This window comes from Anguilla rostrata, chromosome 7, assembly GCF_018555375.3.
Source record: "Anguilla rostrata isolate EN2019 chromosome 7, ASM1855537v3, whole genome shotgun sequence".
NCBI classification, from domain to species: Eukaryota; Metazoa; Chordata; class Actinopteri; order Anguilliformes; family Anguillidae; genus Anguilla; species Anguilla rostrata.
This window is the reverse complement of record NC_057939.1, coordinates 19554196-19572923: the sequence shown is the minus strand read 5'-3', so window position 1 is coordinate 19572923 and position 18728 is coordinate 19554196. Positions and strand designations below refer to the sequence as shown.

Genomic DNA, 18728 nt, shown 5'->3' with positions numbered 1-18728 from the left:
ATTATACAAAGCGACTAAAAACGGCTGTACTCAGTGTCTCGTAGACATCTGAAACCCATGCATGTTATTACAGATTTTTCCTGGTTAAGAGTAGGTTACAGTAATCATGTGCCAGTAGGCAATGCCCGGTTCTGGAAAATGGACAAGTGTCTATATTTGTCTATTCAATGTTTATTCACTTCCTAATGTATGACTAAACTTGGGTTTGTCCTTACTGTTATTATAAGAATTATGTTTAACCCAGAAATGTCACTCAAGTACTTCCTTGATTAGCTTGTCTTCATTTTCACTAAAAGGATACAAACAAAAAAGATGTAAATTCAACCCAGGTGGAAAAATGTGAACCAAAGGCTTTAATCGCTGTGTTTAGCGAAGTTGTTCTCCCGGTCATTCAGGAAGTTGAGTGGTATTTTGGTAGGATTAATGGTCAGGCCTATAGTTTGTGCTCTTACACTGATCTTTTGAGGGAAAACGTGCCTTGACAGCTTGGCATGCCTTGTGGTTTTTGTAATGATGGTGAGATTATGGACCTACTCTTGTAGTCCTGCTCTGAATGAAAGGGCCCTTTTTGAGTTACTAGGAGGGTCTTTAAAAAAATGGGAAGTGTAGATCAAAGATAAAGGTAATGTACAGCCTACGCTATGAAAACACTGAAGAAAATGACCATAGAATTCCCATTTAGGCATTTATGTTTACTTTGGAAAAACGTATTGGCAGAAAATATAAAACACAAGTGATACATTCAATTGGATACAATGTTTACAGTACAATTTGATAATACATTGAATGAGAGAGAAGACCCCATATAAAATACACACCGTATGAGGATGTGTTAAATGCAGGTGGTTCTTAGTGAAGTGTTCCACCTTCAGAAAGGACACTGCATCACTCCTATAATTTTTTTCAGTTAGCACCAGGGAGTTTCACAGTTACAACAACAGGCCAAAATTACTGCAGAGTTGATCTCTGCTCTTCTGTGACATTAGCATTTCTACTAGGGAGAGACAAGATTGTCTACGTGGCTTATGACTGGGGTGAAACAGGGAACTAAACTATTAAGCTTGCTAGTAGCCGTTTTAAATATGAGATGTGTACTGGCCAGGGCAGAGCTCTACTCAGATCTGTCCTGTGCCTGCTGCCATTGAGATGTATAGTCACTACAAGTTATGCTGTACTGTATCATTACCATTATTTTAAAGAAAGAAGCTACTGCTGAATGAGTCTGTGTCCAGGCAGTGAACGCCCCAGTGTCTTGCAAGGTAAATACTTTTCGTGATCCACTAATTCATAAAAAATAAATATCTTTTAAAATTGTGAAAAAGGAATTTACACATTTAAAATGGTTCATACATTACAAATAACATAAATTAGAATAGCTCATCTCAGTGAATGACTATGTAAATTAGATGAACAGTGTACATAAAGCAAGTTTTCAGTTGCATTGATTTTTGATTTGTGCTTAATCATTTGTCTGCTGATGAGCAGTAATGTTTATTCTATAGCTTGCCTGTGTAGGCCCAAGGAATTGTAACATTTACACTGGTGTGACGTGATGGTCACCATTGCATATATGACACGTTTTGCATATAGCATCTGCATTTTTGGTAAGGCTGTAAGCCAGATGTGTATGTGCGGGCGCACAGTTTTTGTGGTGCTCATGCTTTGAGGTAACACACGTAACGATGTCTCTTCCCCTTCTTGCAGTCTTGGATTTGCCACTTGGCCCTCCTCCGCACGAGGACGCAGTTCTTTGCCCCGTTCCTCTTCACCTGCGAGAGGCTCTTCCTCCAGTTGGTGTAGCTGACCGGCTCCCCCCCAACCCACTCCCAGCGCCCCCTGTTCTCCCGGTCATTCAAGCCTGAGGGATGAAAGGAATAACATAGGTCAAACCTACTGGAGCAATTCTGGGTAATGAAGTTCTCTTTTCTCACTTGAAAGGCAATGCTACCTTAGATATGTGCTTTCCTGTGAATATACATATTCCAGTTAACAGGCTATTTGCTTTACAAAGACAAGAAGTGGAAATAGAAACAAAGCTTCACCTATCCAGAACGGCTTCCGGCCACTGAAGTCCCACAACCAGTCCATGTCTGTCTTTGAAAGAATGCTGACAAGGTTGCCATTGTGACTGTAAATAAATAATTAATGTGGTTAGAATTGAAAAAAAGTTTCCTGTTTATACAGTCTTTTTCTATATATTTTTCAACATATATTTTTTCTGTATATATATTTATTGAATATATTATATTGACCAAAGTGAACTATATAAAAAAACAACTTTTAAATGTCAATGGTTTTTTAAGAACCAAAAAATAATTACACAATTATATCATTTTGTAAGTACAGGGAATGAGCACTGCACAGTTCAAGCTATCTCCAGCAGGTGGCCACAGTTAGTAAAAGAGAATCCACAGCCTTGGAAGGCCAGTAGGCTGTTAGGGAGGTCTGTGTGCAGGACATCCTTGTTGCCCCCGCTAAGAGATTTGCATGAGAATTAAATGCTCGCCATGTGCATGGACATGCTCTTGTGCTGATTAGTGCTTAGCTTTTCACTTGAATGAACCACGTTTTGTGCTCAAGGCTCTGGACAGCGGAGTGGAGCTCTCAACCTCCACACAGGCTCTTTGCCCCACAGTCAGCCTGTTTCCCTGCCCTGATGCTGGGCTCAGTCCCTCACTTCTCTCTGCATGCTCTGGTGGCCGCGCTCCACGTAGCCTTCTGCTCTGTGGCCAAGAAGTAGCAGCGGTCTCCGTGATAGGTCCATCCCACCGGGCACTTCTGAGCACCGACCATCTGGATAGGTGGAGAGATGCAAATCACTAACCTTCACAACGGGACTCGTTTGTGGTGGGAGAATGAGTTTTCAAGAGGTCTCTGACGTGAGGAGCTTCAGTGCGCTGTCACACATCACTGACTTGTTTGAAGCCTTCAAAAGACCAGGCTTTTTGCAGCAAGACACAATAAGTCCTTAAAATCTGTGAGTCACTCAATCTCCCATCATTAGTATTCATTGCTGTGTCAACACAAATAAATGGCACTTCGAAAAAAGAAGCAGTCTACAGTGCGCTTTGGAGGCCGAGGAGGAGTGGCTAACAGCACACGTTACTGTTAACTATTGGGAGATTAGAATGGCAATTCCCAATTTAGTGCTTAGTGTGATTACCTCATCAGTAAGCGCCCAGGGTCTCCAGGAGACGCCGTCACAGCGGAGGAGCTGGCTGGAGCTCTGGCTGAAGTGGAGGAGCCCCATTAGCGCAGGGGCACAGGCTTTGGGAGAAGAGCCTCCAGCGGGGCCCTGTGAAAACACACCCAGAGCCTCAGCAGGGCGTGTCCCCAGGCTGTGTGCTGCTTTCTAATCCCCTGCATTATACCAGTTTACCTTAACTTCATTACAGGGATAGAGAGAAGAAAATCTCCTGTCTGCTCTACCTGTGCAGTGTGCTGGACCGTGCTGATGTCTGGGGCCTGTATAGCTTTCTTCCCTGGAGAAACAGCTGTTGGTGTCTGCTGCCCCCTGCTGGTCACCAGCACTTTGGCTTTCCTCCCCTTTCTGGAAGGAGAGCTGTCATCCTCCACACGCATCGACATGATCCCGTGGTACTGTAGTAAAAAGGAGAGGACATCAGAAGGAGAAAACAGAAAGGGTTAAGACACTTCTGTTATACTGTATATGGAACCCAAACTTACAGACACTATGAAACAGAAAAACACTCACCGTGAACACCAAGTCTGATCCATTTTTATGCACAGAAGAGGGTTGGACCTGTGGGTGAAAGTGTTCTGTTATAATCAAAGTGAGAGGTCATTTTAACAGATTAAATTAATTTAGAAAGATCAATCTTCCTCAGTCTTGTGGAAGTGCATGGGAGGCTATATAAAAATACAACAAACATCCATTGGATGAAAAAAAACTCATGCATTTGCCTGTATATTTAAAAGTGATTTACTCAGACTACAGGAAGTGACACCAACATACAGGAAGTGGGTATCACGGTGCAAAATGGTGACTTACTGTCATTCCATTCCCATTGGTTCTCAGCCTCTTTTTGGATGGAGGGGGCTCAAATGGGGCCACATTGTCTCCCCGTGCCCAGCCTCCTGAGTCCTGCTGGGTGAGGGGGAGGGACTCCACCTGGATGGCCCCGTGGCGAGGCGGGGACCCCTGGGGGACCAACTGTCCTTGCAGATTGGGCCCTTCAAGCGTAGTGCCACTGCCACAATGTCCTACAGAGGTACAGGGAGAGAATGGGATTAGGCTCATTGGCTGAATTATTGAAGGGCCACATAATGTAATGGCAAGTGCAGGTGGGCTGTAGGTAATGCTTATTAGTACCAGGGTCATGTGATACAATATACATTTTGTGTCACTATTAGTTTGTGGGGGTATTTGGGCAATCAGCACTTGTGATTTCATATTACGGGGTTTCTGAAGGGCCGCACAGGGGACCACACAGGGGACCTCACCTTTCCCTGCGTCTATGATTTTCACCAGCGCTTTGGTGACACTGCCCAACACAGTGCTGACAGGGGAGGTGAGGGTCACCTCAAACCTCTCCTCTGCCTCCTCCAGCTGGTCCTGGGTGATCTTGATCCTCCAGCTCCTGCTGTTCACGCCTGAGAGGAGGAACAGATAGATCATATATATCATGATAGTTTGATAATGACTGAGGTTCATTATGCACTTGTATTGTGTTTCCCATTAACTTCTCAATGTAAGGAAAATTTACAGGGGTCTATGCTAACACATGAAGCTCAAATTAAATTAAAAATAATAATGCATCCAAATTAGTAGATGTGCTTCTAATTTATTTTATTTCAGTTAGCACTCATCAATTTCCAAGAGCAAATGCTCCTCAATTGGTAACTAAAATAGTCATATAGAAAATTATCTCGAATCGGCCATCTCCTAATATTCTTGAAACATTAATGTAATGACATTAGCTGATTACACAATGTCATAGCATATGAACTTTGGGAAATGGTGTTTTTACCCAGATCTCATTTCAATCTACATGTTTAAAACTCCTCCAATTTATACCCCAGGAGACAGGGTAATGGAAGCTGTTTAGCTGACTAATATGAGGAATATTAAGTAGCTGAACAGTCTTTAAAAGTAATTGTAAAAAGTGCTTTATCAGCGTACCGGGATCAAACTGGATCAGTGTGGATGGGCTGAGAGTGAAATCCTTCCCAGAGGTAGCAGTGACCTCTTTCACCTGACACAAAGAAAGACAGGTTACACGGTCTGCGCAGCCTCCGGACACCTGCGCTGAATGCTGAGAGAAACACGGTTCGCCCCCTAAGCGAAGGAACCTTCCCTCACCTTGACGGACACGTAAGACGACTCCGCGGCGTTACCCTTCCTCAGGACGGTGAGCGAGAGCATGCCCTGGTCCTCGCATGCGGTGAGCTCGGACTGAGCCAGCTCCACACGGGACCACGCAAACTCCAGCCTGCAGGGACGGCAGGCAGACGGTTGGGTGTAGGGACGTCGGCAGCCCCGCCCGGGGGCGGAGCCTAACCAGCGCCGGTAACAGACGCCGGTCTCGTGACACGTGCAGTGGGACGGAAGCCTTACGTGTGGGAGGCCCCGGCATTGCCCTGCGGGTCGGAGACCTGGAGCTCCACGCTGTCAGATAGGGCCTCCAGCACAGAGCTGATGATGTAGAGGAGGGTCCTTCTGTTCAGGTCCCTCTGGGTGAAACGCTGATTCACAAACTGGCCTTCAGAAAAGAAGAAATGCCGCTGACACAATGATGTAACATTCATCACATCCCAGAACTAAGTGTTCTCCATGGGTAAATACTGGATGGATAGAATACTGCAGAAAGGTATTGATTTCGGGTTACACATTTAAAGCAAATATTGAGAAAAATAGCACTAGTCTTTGATGTCTTTCTCTCAAAATCATTATTTCCTGGGCGCATACGCACACTAATTATTGCTGCGTTGTAAAAAAAAAAAAAAATTAATCAATGTTCTTTGACCTCTTGCTCGGTTCAGCTTTGATCTGGATAGTGTTAATCAGCCAGGAGTTCCTGTGTGTAGTGGGAACGCTGCTTGGACTCAGTTTGTCTTGGCTGCAGAGAAACCTCAAAAGGAGGCTCAGATGGAATCATCAAAGGCCAGTATTGCACAGCGCTGTATTTACATTCTTCCCCACGTCAACACCGCCAACCACACGGCCTGTGAAATTGGAGCTGCTCAGAGCCCGGTGTTAATCGCTCAACACGACAGTTGGAACTGAGCAATCAATTTGTCATGGGATAGCCTTTATCTGCCACAAATATAATATATGCATATATTTTTTTAAATTAAAAGGAGAATGTAGAGTCCACCCTCCTTTTATATTTTTTGCTTTACTCAGACTGGGAGAAATCAGAGACAATTGGATAGAGAAGGGATGGCAGGTCAGAAGGTGCCATGGCGGGGATCACTTTTACGTGGCTAGAGAATCAGCCACCCTGCAAACTGCACCACACTGGCCTGCCACAGATATTTTATGATGAGAGGTACAGCAGTGGATCATGGAGGTTGTGTGACATGATGTAAACAATTTAATGCACATAATTGTATTTTGGCCACCGTGTGGTTAAGAGGGTGATTTTGATGAAGATAAGAAGTTAAAAACCAGCGTGACTCTCAAGCTTTTAGGTCTCACCTGTGGTGGCGTTCTCCAGGTAGCCAAAGTAGGGTGGTCGGAGGATGTGGAAGGTGATCTCCTCGTCGCTGGTGTCAGTGTCCTGGGCCTTCAGCTCCCGGGAGGAGACGAACATGCCGTATCGCCCGTCCTTCAGCAGCTCCACCTTCCGCACGCTCTGCAGCTGCACCACCCTGGGAGTGGAGCGGTCTAGGGCCTCCATCTGAGGGCACACAGCTACACTGAGCTCTGCAATGAATTTTCTACCTCTGACAGGAGATCACATGAAGGTTATGTGCAATTAATTACTTGGCCGCATTACATTTACAGTGCACTTACTTAGCAAGCACTCTTATCCAGATTGAAGCAAATCTATGATGCGTCAATTCATTAAACCAAATGGAATATACTGCAGAAAGCTAATGGGTACAGTTGGTTGGCAACTGACCAGAATCCGGTTTGAATGCACGTAATTAGGCTAATAGATGGATTATCATTTTATCAAGATACTGTAGATAAAGCTCTTTCATGAGAACTGGAAATATTAATTGTCCTTTAAAACATGGTTTAAAAACTGCCACATATAAACATTCTTTTTCTAAACATTTCACATTGTGTAGTTTGCAGCAAGAAACAAAATGATGTGTGAGGATGTCACTTGATTACATTTATGTAATGGACTTTGCTATCCAGTTGATTGATAAATGCCTCACAGGATGCAAACAGCATTAATGAATCACTCATCCCTTAAACCATAGCTACTCAACCCTAGTCCTGGAGAACTCCAGTGACTTCTGGCTTTGATTCCAGCTGGGTGCTGAGAAATCTTCCTCTCGAGATTTTTGGAAAACTAGCCAAATAGAGCCCTTCAGATAGAGACCTGGGGGACTGGAGTCAGACCACTTTTTTCACAAATGTTTTTTTCTAATCAGACCTGTTCTCTGCAGGAGAGAAATTTGTTCTGATGACGTGTTTGGTGGCCCACTGTGATTGCCATGTATGGCGGTGTGCAGGTGTGACGCACCTGGATGGTGAAGATGACGGGCTCAGTCTGGACCCTCCCCTCCACCAGGAAGCCCTGATTGGTGCCATCAGTGGCGGTGAAGCTGAAGCGGTCGATCTGGGAGGGGCCACCCGCATGCCGATAGGCCAGGTCCAAGTCTAGAAGGTGCTGCTGGGTGAAATTTCCCCCGCCAAGTGGTGCTCCCTTTAGGAGGAGCTGGCCGTACTGCGGCGATTGCGCCAGAAGGAAGAAGAGGCTGGTAGGAGGGGTGTCAGGGTCATACAGACTAAGGTCATCGGAGGACAGAGCCATGGTGGAGCCCTGGAGCACTCGCAGACCGGCGTTCTGTGACAGTGATGGCGGCACCCTGTCCGTCATCTCCACGGCAATCTCCAGGGTGCCGTTGCGGGTGGACTGGCCGTTGCTGACAATGAACCTGACAGGAAGGAGCAGGATGGATGGCCAGCATGAGTACATTTCCTCATACCCTTCTCTATTTACAAAAGTGAGGTGATAATCAAACTTTTTCCTGCAGTGTTTTCTTCATGGCAGCTGATGGAACCTGAGGTACAGCAGAACTACTCTGTTCTACATTCAGAAACATACTGTAGCTCTTTACATTCTACTCTTAACAGTAACATGAAACACAGTTATATAGTACATCAATACACTGCAGGTATGGTGAAGTGTACAGGTGTGGCTTAGAATGCGTACCGGATTGTCTCCCTGGGAGACGTGCCCCTGTTGTCATGGACGTAGCACACCAGGTTGGCAGCCACATCCATCTGGCTGAAAGTGTTGATGGGCACGCCGGGGTGTTTGATGTATTCGACATGGCCATGGGAGGGAGGGGCAGTGACGGTGTAGATGAGCTCCTCCGGCTTGTCCGTCCTGTCCACGGCCAGCAGGGCATCCGTGGTCAACACCACGCGCTCGCCCCGATTGGCCTTCACAGGCTTGACGAAGACAGCAATCTCCCCTGGGAAATCAGGAAAGAGGGACCTCACTGAAAAGAGGCTCAGCACCGGTAGAATACTGCCCACTTTCATATCTGCATGATAAATTTGTTAATTGTGTCAAACCTTACAACCTTAGCTCAAGCAGCATTATTTGCCCATCTGCAGGCCTAGAATAGCATGTGTGCTTTTAGTTATAACCACTATAATTCATAAGCACTAAGCAGTCATGCCCACTGACCCTTCTCCATGTCCTTCACAGTGATGTAGAAGTGCTGAGCAGGGGAACGGTTGCTCCCGTCCTCCAGGTGGAACACAAAGAAGTCTTGTCCCTGGGAGCCAGCTGATCCAGTGTGGAGGTATCTAAGCAGGTTCATGTCCACTGTCTCCTGGGAACAGTTCATCCCCACTGAGAGGGGAACCCAGTCCAAGTCTACCTGAGGGCCACAGAGTAGTCTATGAGGATCAGGTACTGAAGACTTACACAGACACATTAGGACCACAGACTGTCAACTGCTGATGTTCTTTTCACTTCAAGGCCAAGAAATTTTAGATTTCTGTTTCTGAAGAAACAAAAAAAAAAAAACAATAAGACAACAGACCACTGACAAATATTTTGGTTCTATAAAACTTGCTTGTTGATACCCCACACGTCTTGTGTGCATTCGAACAGTAAAAAATGACAACAGTCCACAAACATTCTTAACAGTGTGTTAACTCCTCTGCTCATAGCTGTTCGAACATACTTTTAATACAGGTGTCACAGGATTTGACGAGCCAGATGTAGTTGAACTAGAGGGGCATGCTTTTTTAGGAGCACGTGGTACTCGCGCACTGACCTTAATCTGCAGTAGTCCCTGATTGGGAACACTCTCAAGTATGTAGAGCACGTGCTCAGCAGATGTGTCGCGGTCCTCTGCGGAGAGGACAGCACCGGAGATCAGCCGGGACTCTCCCATTTCTACCTCTATCCCATTGTTCCTATAGGACGAAGCGTATACAAAACCCTCAAGCTGAGAAAGATGTTCCATCACAGAATTCCAATGAACGAGACATTGTTTTTCATGAATGAAATGGAAAAAACAGGGAGCTTTACCTGATCACACCAGGAGTCTCGTCATTGACTGGCACAACCTTGACTGTGACGTGTTTTTGGAGCTGGTGTTTGCCGTCGGTTAGCTCAATGGTGAAGCCATCCTGCCTGCTCTCTGAATCATCGTGCATGTACATCACAGTCATTCCTGAATAGAAAGACCCACAATCACTGTTAAACATAATTGTGTGGTTTAAACATATTTTAAGAAAATGCCTATTTAGCTTTAGTTGCCATTTGCTGAGGGTGCACTTCATGCATTTTGCGAAGATGATTTCTGGTTTCCACACTCTACAAATGGGACCCAACTGATTTCACCTGTCAGTTTGTATTTGAATCTATTAAAATGGAATTTCTATCAACTGGAATTATTAGCCATTTAGTACATACAGCACAGTAAATAAAAGCATAAGTTGGTCTGACTAATTGAAATTCCTGAAATGTTGATTTTTTAGGGTATTCATAGCTATTTCTGGCATAATGTGGCTTTACAGGCAAAACCCTTCAATTGCCTATAAAAGCATCTAATTAAGAACAATTAGCAGCTCATTACAATACAGGGCTTGCTATTATGGTTGGAACAAAAGCCAGTATAAATAGTGGGTCCCCATTATCGAGGTTGAGAAGCGCTGCATTAAGCTATGAACCTATGAGCTGTTACCATTCTTCAGCTCCTCCAGTGTGAAGTCCTGCACCGCCACCTCTGACGCGTGCCCCTCGCGAACGAGTCTCTTGTAGCGCGTGACGTCGTTCCCGTAGAGCCTTCCCATGATCGCGCCGTGCTGGGGCTGCTGGATGACGCTGAACACCAGGTCATTGTGAGGAATGTCCAGGTCCACTGCGTTGAGTATAGTAGGGTCCAGCTCCTTCATGTCTCCTTCACGTACCTACAGGAGAGCAGACCACAGGGAAACCTTTTCCTGTTTGTTACATCCCTTCAGGACAGAAGCATCTGTTTATCTACAAGGTTATGTGATTGTGTCACAAATGTGGAGGGAATTTGAGACTCAAAATTCTGTCAACTACAGTGGAAGTCTAGTACATGATGAAAAACCATAGGTTAGAAAAGATGTACATTGTCTCTGACATCTTTGAACATTAAGTGCAAGTAAAGAAGTCTACTGTACATATGGTTCTTAAGTATCATCTAATCTGCTTTTATTCATGGTCCATATTGTACCAATTATTCAGTTCATTTGCAGCCAAATGTTTTGTTTTGTTCTCAGCGGATAAGCAGATGTGCTCTCTGGATGCCTGCATGTCACGGCTCATAGGCAGCCCCGGTTGAACTCACAGTGATGTTTCTGGCAAGCAGCTCAGGAATCTCATCATTGATGGGGCTGATGATGATGTAGAAGGGTGTATCCAAAGAACGGCGCTTGCCATCAGACACATAGAGCATGAACTGGTCCTCAGTGGGTTCGATTCTCTGGTGTCTAGATTGCACGTAGTTAATATGCCCATTCATCACATCCTTATAGGAGAAGGACCCTAACAGACAGAAAATGTCTAAAGTAAGACATGCTGTAATATGCCTGTTACATTAGTTTAGCTATATATGCCATATACCCCCCCCCCAATTAATGCAGAATATCCATCAATTATAGATATATTCAGGGGTTCACACAATAAATGGAGACCCTCTGTATTCTTAGAAGTTACCTATGCTGATTCCCATGTTGCTTTTCTCAAACCCAGGGCTGGGCAAGATGTTCTCAATGTATCCAAACTGCGGAGGAGACACCAGGATCAACTCCAGCTCCTCCAGGGGTGTATCCATGTCAGAGGTCCTGAGGTGGGTCACAGTGATGGTGGCAGAACCTCCTTCATCCACCACAAACACATCTCCTGTGAGGAAGACCACACTGCTTATCATTATTATGATACTACTGTGTCTTGCATAACCCAGTAAGTGATGAGGTGGGAGGGGAAAGTGTGATACTCATGGCTTATTTCAATATTACATGGGATATGAACCATTTCTATGTGATGTTTTTAGTAGCAATCCTCTAAAGATATGCTGATAATCCATTCTATCAAGTATCAATTCATTTAGATGAATGGATTCTACTGTGTTGTTTTCACTAGGCAGATACACCACTCATGCAAAAGCCGCCTCCTATTTTTAGGAACTGTATGACGTTTTTAGGACCCGTATGACAACCATATGATGCCACAGAATGAGCGATAGTCCAATGTTCTGAAGTAATATCCAGTAAAGAGGATCAGCCAAACTAAAGACAACCGGAATCACCAATGACAATGGATGGAGGCTGGCTGTCGACTGGAAAGACAGTGATGTTGAGGTCATAGACGGGGAGGGTCTGCTGAAGCCTGTTGGTGTGCCTGGGAGATGAGAGTCCTTCGTTAAGGCAGCAAGATGGGAGGGTCTCTGATTCTCCATCCGAAATAACAAACGTGATGACGTCATAACGAGGAGATCGTCCAATCTCGCCCCCTGGAAAACACATTACATTCATTTAGCAGATACACTTATCCAGAGCAACTTAGAATGTTAGAGAACATAACTGCATTCACCTGGGATATATGAGAAACTGTTCTGGCTGACAACATTTCCTAGATTAGCGAGTGGATATGCAGCATCGCTAAAGATAAAATGTAAATTTACTGTGCTAGACTAGAACTCAAATACAAATTGTAATTACAGGCAAATAATATTCATACTAAGCTATAAAAAATGTAAATAAAAATGGAATTACTTTCATAATATTAGAGTGCTAGGGTTGGGGATTAAAAGGTAAAGGAAATGCCGTGTTTTGTTAAAATAAAATTGGTATGAGAAACCATGGAAAGGGATGACTGGACCAGAAGATGCCATGTAAAGGGAAAAGAGGAAAGGACCATGTACAGAGCCTTGGGGGACACCTATAGGAATGCAATGAGGTCTAAACAAGTCACAATACAAGTAAACCTTAGCAGCAACCTCACAGATATTGAAAACAATGCGCTCAAATGATTTCCCAAAAGGAAGATAACTACACACAGTGGGATTAATACATTGCTTGCCACCAGAATTAAGAAAGCTGGCTAGGGGGTGTTGCAAGTACTCAGAAGTGTGGCACTACCTGTGTGCTTGTAAGTGATAATCCCTGCAATTATGTCGGCCTGAATGAACCGATCCACCACAAAGCCACTCCTACACACTACTCCATGATAGGGCTGCCGAGCAATCATGTAGTAGAGCCTGCTGTCATCGCTGTCGTTGTCTGTGGCGTAGAGGTACTCTGTGGTGATGACCACCTCTTGGCCTTCGGCACAGTCAAGCATGGGTTTCAAACCCGGCATCATAATTGGGATCTCGTCATTGACCAGTATCACCTGTGTATGAGTAGAGGGTTATTAATGAACAAACAACCTGGCACTTTCTCACACAAATTAAAATAATGAAGCATCGGGAAAGGGTTAAGTATATTCGTTGTCAACATAAGCCTATGTGAGTTATCAAAGAAAGTATTGCAATACTCAGATAAACATAGGAGACACAGAAGAAACCTAATCAGGGCCACTGTAAGCAACCGTCTCACCTTCACTTGCAAAACAAAGTCTGCTGCATTGATTCCATCAGTGGCAATGAAAACAATGTCATCCTGCACTGTTTCAGTGCTGTCATGGTGATATCTATGAGAAAGGAATCACAGTTACATGATGACACGACCCAATTAGGACACATATTGCAGCTTTACTAGCATTCACATTTGTGGAGGTTGCTACCATAAGATTCGAGTTTTATTACTGTAGTTAAGCTTAAAAGTAAATCTGAGCACCTGAACATTAAAAAGTGACCCAAGAAAGCAGAGAAATTGGCTCAAAATATCTGACCTAACTTTTAGGCTTTTCAGGTCCTTCACAGTGAAAACCTGTCCTGGTTTCATGGGGAAGCCATCCAGCTCAACGTGTCCATGATGGGGCTCCCTCTTGAGCTCCACCCGCAGTGCATCTTCCATAGAGTCTTGGTCTGTGAGGAGCAGATGGTCCAACCCCACCTCACAGTCTCCTCCCTCCTCCACCGTCAGCTGGTTAGTGTAAACCTGGGGGAAAAATAAATGAGTTTGAGGCTGTCAGACTTTTTCTCTTCAGTTTTGAAATCATCCATTGTGTGTCTTTTGATCAGAGTGGTCCAATCCTATCTGGAAAGGGCCAATGTGTGTGTGCTGGTTTTTGTTTTAGCCCAGCATGACGACACCTGATTAAACTAATTAACTAATCATGGTCTTCAATCAAGATCTTTATAAGTAACTGTGCTAAAACAAAAACCTGCACCCTCATATTTTTGGATTAGATTAGACACTCCTGCTTTAGATGGTTCTGGGCAATTTCCCTCCTTCTCCTGGTGTGTGCTACACATTGGAGGTGGAATTGCTCCTTTTGCTGTAAACCGCTTTGAGATCATAAGATTAATATCACTATATAAACACAATCCATTATTATAATTATGTTTATGATTACAATCATGATGATAATGATTATTAGCGCTGCAGCTGAAGAATGTGCACTCCTCCATTGCACTCAATAATTCTTATGTCCTCTACAGGTCTAACGGAAATACAGCAGAGTATTAGCACCAATTTGAGGGCAGCTGTATCCCTCAATGATGAAAAGTGGGTGAGCTGTGTGTACCTGGGATATCTTTGGGGGAACTAATATACTGGTAACACTGGCTGGCTTTAGCCTACTCTAATCCTTGTGGCAGAAGGCCAGTTGTGTTACATTGTAGGGTTATAGAACCCAAGCCTGTGATGAAAGCCTTTACCAATTGAGTCAGTAGTTTATGAGAATGATGCATTACCTCTGGGGGCTGGTTGTCCACAGGCAGCACTGTGATGTTGAAGCAAATTCCCGTGATGGTGCTGCCTTGCTGGTTGGTGATGGACAACACAAGCTGGATGTGCTGGGGGTAAGGACCTATGTCCAGAATGGGGGGCATGTAGGCCACCTTCATGTAATTCACAGCATGCTGGAAACAAATACCAGTGTGATAAGATACAATATTGCCAAAAAATGTCAAGTTCAGCTTGGCTAAAACTATGACATAAAGGACAGACAGTAACTTTATACCTGTGTGAAGAGCCTTAGCACTGGTGCGTTGGGATCCTTGGTTAATTTGGGAATGCTGTCAACTAGGAATAACCTTCCTGCATCATGTCTCCTAGTTCACAAGAAGGAAAACAAATATTTGGTCCATATGCTAGCGCTAAAGAAATGAAGTCTTTGTAATTGAAGCATTCCTGTCAGATGCTGTCCACATGTTGTGTGTACATATCGCTCACCCATAATTGTGGCTGTAGAAGGGGGTTGTGGTAACCGTGTAGGTCAGCTCACTGTCAGGGGATTCTGGATCAATAAAGTGAAGCTGCTTCTTAGTTAGGTGGATCACCTCTGTCTCCTTGACGACCAGATGCCGAGTTGCCCCTGGGGCCTCCCTTGGCAGTTGATCATGCACAGGGATTATATTGACAACGATAACCTAAACAGGTGAGTTACAGTATTAATTACAGGACAGGGTCTACGACCAGGACTGATGAGGCCAAATCATGAACAAAAATAACAAAATAACAAATTAAACTAGAAGTGCACCTGAGGCTCTGAGAGGTTGGGTGGGTCATGGAAGTCTGAGAGCACAACTTCAAAAGAATCATCGAACACCTCATTCCCCAGATGGCGGTAAAAAATGACTGAGTGGAAGAGGTCTCTCTGTAAGAATCGGGTGACCGGATAACCTAAGGGGAGGAGCAAAGAACATGTTGGCTTCAAAGCTCCAGAACACACATAAATCATCTTTAATGGAATCTCCACCCAGACCGTTTACTGTCACTGTTTAGGTGTTTTTCACCTGGTACAGTATGACCATCATAAATTGTCCCAAAAGAAAGCCTATTCATTTTGTACAGTCACTAGTATATGGAAACCAATGGTCATGAGGTATCTCTGCTACCATTGAAGACCTTAATATGATTCATTTTGACAAAAGGCATCAGTAAAAAAAAAAGTCTGTAGATGTGTTGAACAACAATGCAATAAATGTCCATTAAAACCTGAATATAGTTGCAACAGCTGGCACTTTGTGGGTAAATGTTTTATTCCAGGCAGAGATGACTCACCAGTGAGTCCAGGTCCTGGTATCTTCATGAGTTCTCCGGCCTGGGGTGGGCGTGTGACGTTGAACAGGATGTAATCATCACTGGAGTCCATGTCCGAGGCCTGCAGAATAGATCCCCTCAGGAGTGCAGTCTGCCCCTCTGACAGCTCCAGCACCATGTTGGTGATGAGGAAGGGTGGACTGTCATCTTTGGGAAGGATATTGATGGGGAACTTATGCCGGGTTTGGTGGCGGCCGTCGGTGATCCTGAAGACCACATAGTCTTTGGTGGTGTCGCTGTCGTCATGGTGATAGCACACCACGCCTGCTTTGATGTCACTGACGCTGAACATGAAGCCTTTTCCACCTGGATGTTATGTGAGACAAGGTACCAATAACAATAGTATCTTTAACCTTTAATATTTTGATGAAACAACATTACAAACATTGCTTTGGTTATTATGAAAATGAATGCAAGGCTGAGTGTGTTTTTTTGCTTAATTTATCATCCATTCTGTTTGTTCTTGGTTATTATAATCAGTTGTCATATGCATAATCTCATTACCATTTACAGTTAGTCTTCCATGCTGAAGCCCATCCACTGTGATGAGGCGCACAGCTTTTAGGTTGTCATTGTCTACAATCTGCAGCTGCTCCCACGTGATTGGACGAGATTGACCCTCCAGAAGACTGATGCCTGTGCCAATCAAGGAAAGAGGAAGTGATGCCATGACAATGCATTGCAACAGTGACCAGAATGTTCATGGAATTCTACATCATTTGCTCAATACATGACCCACAATTGAGAGTCTGTGATACCATGGGTCGATAATGTGGCTCCTACCCATGTTCCATGACACCCTGGGTGCGTTGGTATCTGCAGTTCTGACTGACACATGGACTGTGATTCGAGAGCTTCTTTCAAAGAAGAAGTCATGGACTTCAAAATCCACCTATAAGTAGAGAAAGGTTCTGTTGAGTTGGTTTGTTTTGAGACTGAGTTTCAGTGACCAGATCAAGAACCAGAGCTTTGCTTCCTGATGAAGTGACAATGAAGTTTGAAGATCTGTAACAAACATGTCGTGGCTGCTAAAAATCAAAGCTGAGGTCTGTTTTAGTGAATGAAATACAGAACTTTATGTCCTATTTAATGAGGGCAGTGTCAAGTTGCTTCAAAATGGGGGTAATACGGGGTTTTGTTGTAGTGTGGCACCTCATAATTCCTGCGCTGGGTATGGCTGGAGTTGGGGGGCTGGTAGGCGATGAGCATGTCATGCAGGTCCCCCCAGGTGAAAGACGTGATGGGTCTGGTATGGTCAGACAGGTGAGTGATGAAGCCCTCCTTAGGGGGCTTGCTGATGTTAAACACCAGCAGGGATTTGGGCGTCTCGCTGTCCTCGGCATCCAGGGACGCCGTTGTGAGGGGCGTGAGGATGAACTGGTCCACCTCCAAGATGAACATGGACATGAAAGCCGGCCTGGGCGGCTGGTTCGGGATGGCGTTCTTGATTGACACTGGAATCCAGGCTCGCTCAGACTGCGCAGGGAGAAAACCGAGACATGCGCTGGGAAATGCAACTACGGCAACCAGTGGCGACAGCCTGTGGTCCTCACGTACCAACAAGGACGAAACAGGCTTTTTAAAATTCTGTCAGTATATCAGCTTTGAGATTTCATAGCTCCTACATTAACATGCACAATCAGATCTGAAGGACAGACCTTGTAAATGGTCCTGCTCCTGGTGTCAGTGAGGTCCAGTCTTATAGCGATGTAATCAATATCAGGCGAGGGGGGGTCAGTGTGCTGGTACCTCAGGCCCATCACCAGGAATTCATCACAGGGCACCTTGGTGGTTTGCACAAGTTTCATTCCCTTCCGACAAGCCTCATTTGTACACTTTGCCCTGGCCATGTTCACTGTGGGGACAAGACCAAGAAGGCTACTGACAACATAGATCTCATTACTTCATCTACAGCAATGGATCAGCACAGCACGTGGTTACCAGTGGTTTAATTAAGAACTAATCATTCAGTGGTAGCCGATAGCCAATGTAAAATAGCTGAGTGCTACTCCCCATTTCTGAACTCTGGAGAAAACATTTAAATCAGGTAAAATTTGGTTAAACATTGTAATGAACCTAAATAACCCTGTAACACCAAATCTTTCTCCACGGTAACTACTATGCATGCAACAATATGTCACAGAGAGACTGAGGCTGGCCATAATATCCTGCTCAGACATCCCTTAGAGAAAAAGAATATTCTGAAATTATATTGAAATAAAATATATTCTTAACATTTTATAACACTTCACAATATATGGGTGAATATATAATTAATTTGCACATTTAGATGTTGCAATATATGACACTGCTCTGAAATATATTTATCATATTTCCCAAAAAGTCACATATTTACTGTATATTGCGATAAATTACATAATTTCTGTAAGAGATGGTTAACTAAATTGCATTCTTTGGAGAATGTAAAGGCTTCAGTTTAATGCAGCAGGCCATACGTAATTGCTGGCGAATGGGAATGAAGCTGTGGGGTTCATCTCCTCTGGGCTCCAGCTTCTCAAGCTCCCCGATGACCAGTTGCCCGTGGGCGGGGAGATGTGTTTCCTGAGTGGACACTCGGACAGTGCATTCCAGGTTGGGCCTGTGCTCGTAGTGGAAGGACAGTACGTTCCCGTCAAGGACGTCCGACAGCCCGTAGAACTCGGGCACCGCCAGAGTCCTGGGCCCCAACTTAATGACATTGCAGTCAGGCTCCAGAATCTTCACGTTCAGGTAGAAAACCTCTGTGTATGTGTCCGTGTCTGTGAACCTGAGCAGACAGATGAATTCACATCCACATCCAAGATTCAAAAATTCTTATGAATATCATATTTTCAAACACAAACAAGAATATTTTGCCAAAAATGCAGTATTAGCCTGT

At 44.5% G+C, this 18728-nt stretch overlaps 1 protein-coding gene across 3 annotated transcripts in view; it reads right to left on the bottom strand.

Annotated features, from left to right (window-relative positions):
* Positions 1 to 671: 671 nt before the first annotated feature.
* frem1a (Fras1 related extracellular matrix 1a) overlaps positions 672 to 18728 on the bottom strand; it is a 32821-nt gene continuing 14764 nt past the window's right edge. Inside the window, exons 4-37 of one of the 3 annotated variants that reach the window (XM_064343495.1) lie at positions 18307 to 18617; positions 17509 to 17705; positions 17003 to 17326; positions 16634 to 16742; positions 16355 to 16486; positions 15812 to 16156; positions 15288 to 15430; positions 14981 to 15177; positions 14769 to 14859; positions 14500 to 14667; positions 13533 to 13741; positions 13238 to 13331; positions 12779 to 13031; positions 11947 to 12150; positions 11355 to 11540; positions 10987 to 11183; positions 10354 to 10579; positions 9696 to 9840; positions 9439 to 9580; positions 8841 to 9036; positions 8358 to 8622; positions 7665 to 8079; positions 6662 to 6863; positions 5579 to 5723; positions 5324 to 5453; positions 5144 to 5216; positions 4465 to 4614; positions 4013 to 4224; positions 3716 to 3763; positions 3430 to 3600; positions 3164 to 3295; positions 2678 to 2793; positions 2043 to 2128; positions 672 to 1858 (exon numbers count right to left, since the gene is read on the bottom strand). In XM_064343495.1, the coding sequence (XP_064199565.1) occupies positions 1656 to 1858; positions 2043 to 2128; positions 2678 to 2793; positions 3164 to 3295; positions 3430 to 3600; positions 3716 to 3763; positions 4013 to 4224; positions 4465 to 4614; positions 5144 to 5216; positions 5324 to 5453; positions 5579 to 5723; positions 6662 to 6863; positions 7665 to 8079; positions 8358 to 8622; positions 8841 to 9036; positions 9439 to 9580; positions 9696 to 9840; positions 10354 to 10579; positions 10987 to 11183; positions 11355 to 11540; positions 11947 to 12150; positions 12779 to 13031; positions 13238 to 13331; positions 13533 to 13741; positions 14500 to 14667; positions 14769 to 14859; positions 14981 to 15177; positions 15288 to 15430; positions 15812 to 16156; positions 16355 to 16486; positions 16634 to 16742; positions 17003 to 17326; positions 17509 to 17705; positions 18307 to 18617 (6217 nt within the window). In that variant the 3' untranslated portion in view covers positions 672 to 1655. Of the gene's footprint in view, positions 1859 to 2042; positions 2129 to 2677; positions 2794 to 3163; positions 3296 to 3429; positions 3601 to 3715; positions 3764 to 4012; positions 4225 to 4464; positions 4615 to 5143; positions 5217 to 5323; positions 5454 to 5578; positions 5724 to 6661; positions 6864 to 7664; positions 8080 to 8357; positions 8623 to 8840; positions 9037 to 9438; positions 9581 to 9695; positions 9841 to 10353; positions 10580 to 10986; positions 11184 to 11354; positions 11541 to 11946; positions 12151 to 12778; positions 13032 to 13237; positions 13332 to 13532; positions 13742 to 14499; positions 14668 to 14768; positions 14860 to 14980; positions 15178 to 15287; positions 15431 to 15811; positions 16157 to 16354; positions 16487 to 16633; positions 16743 to 17002; positions 17327 to 17508; positions 17706 to 18306; positions 18618 to 18728 lie in introns of those variants that run through there. The other 2 variants (XM_064343496.1, XR_010331232.1) reach the window with 2 other exon arrangements.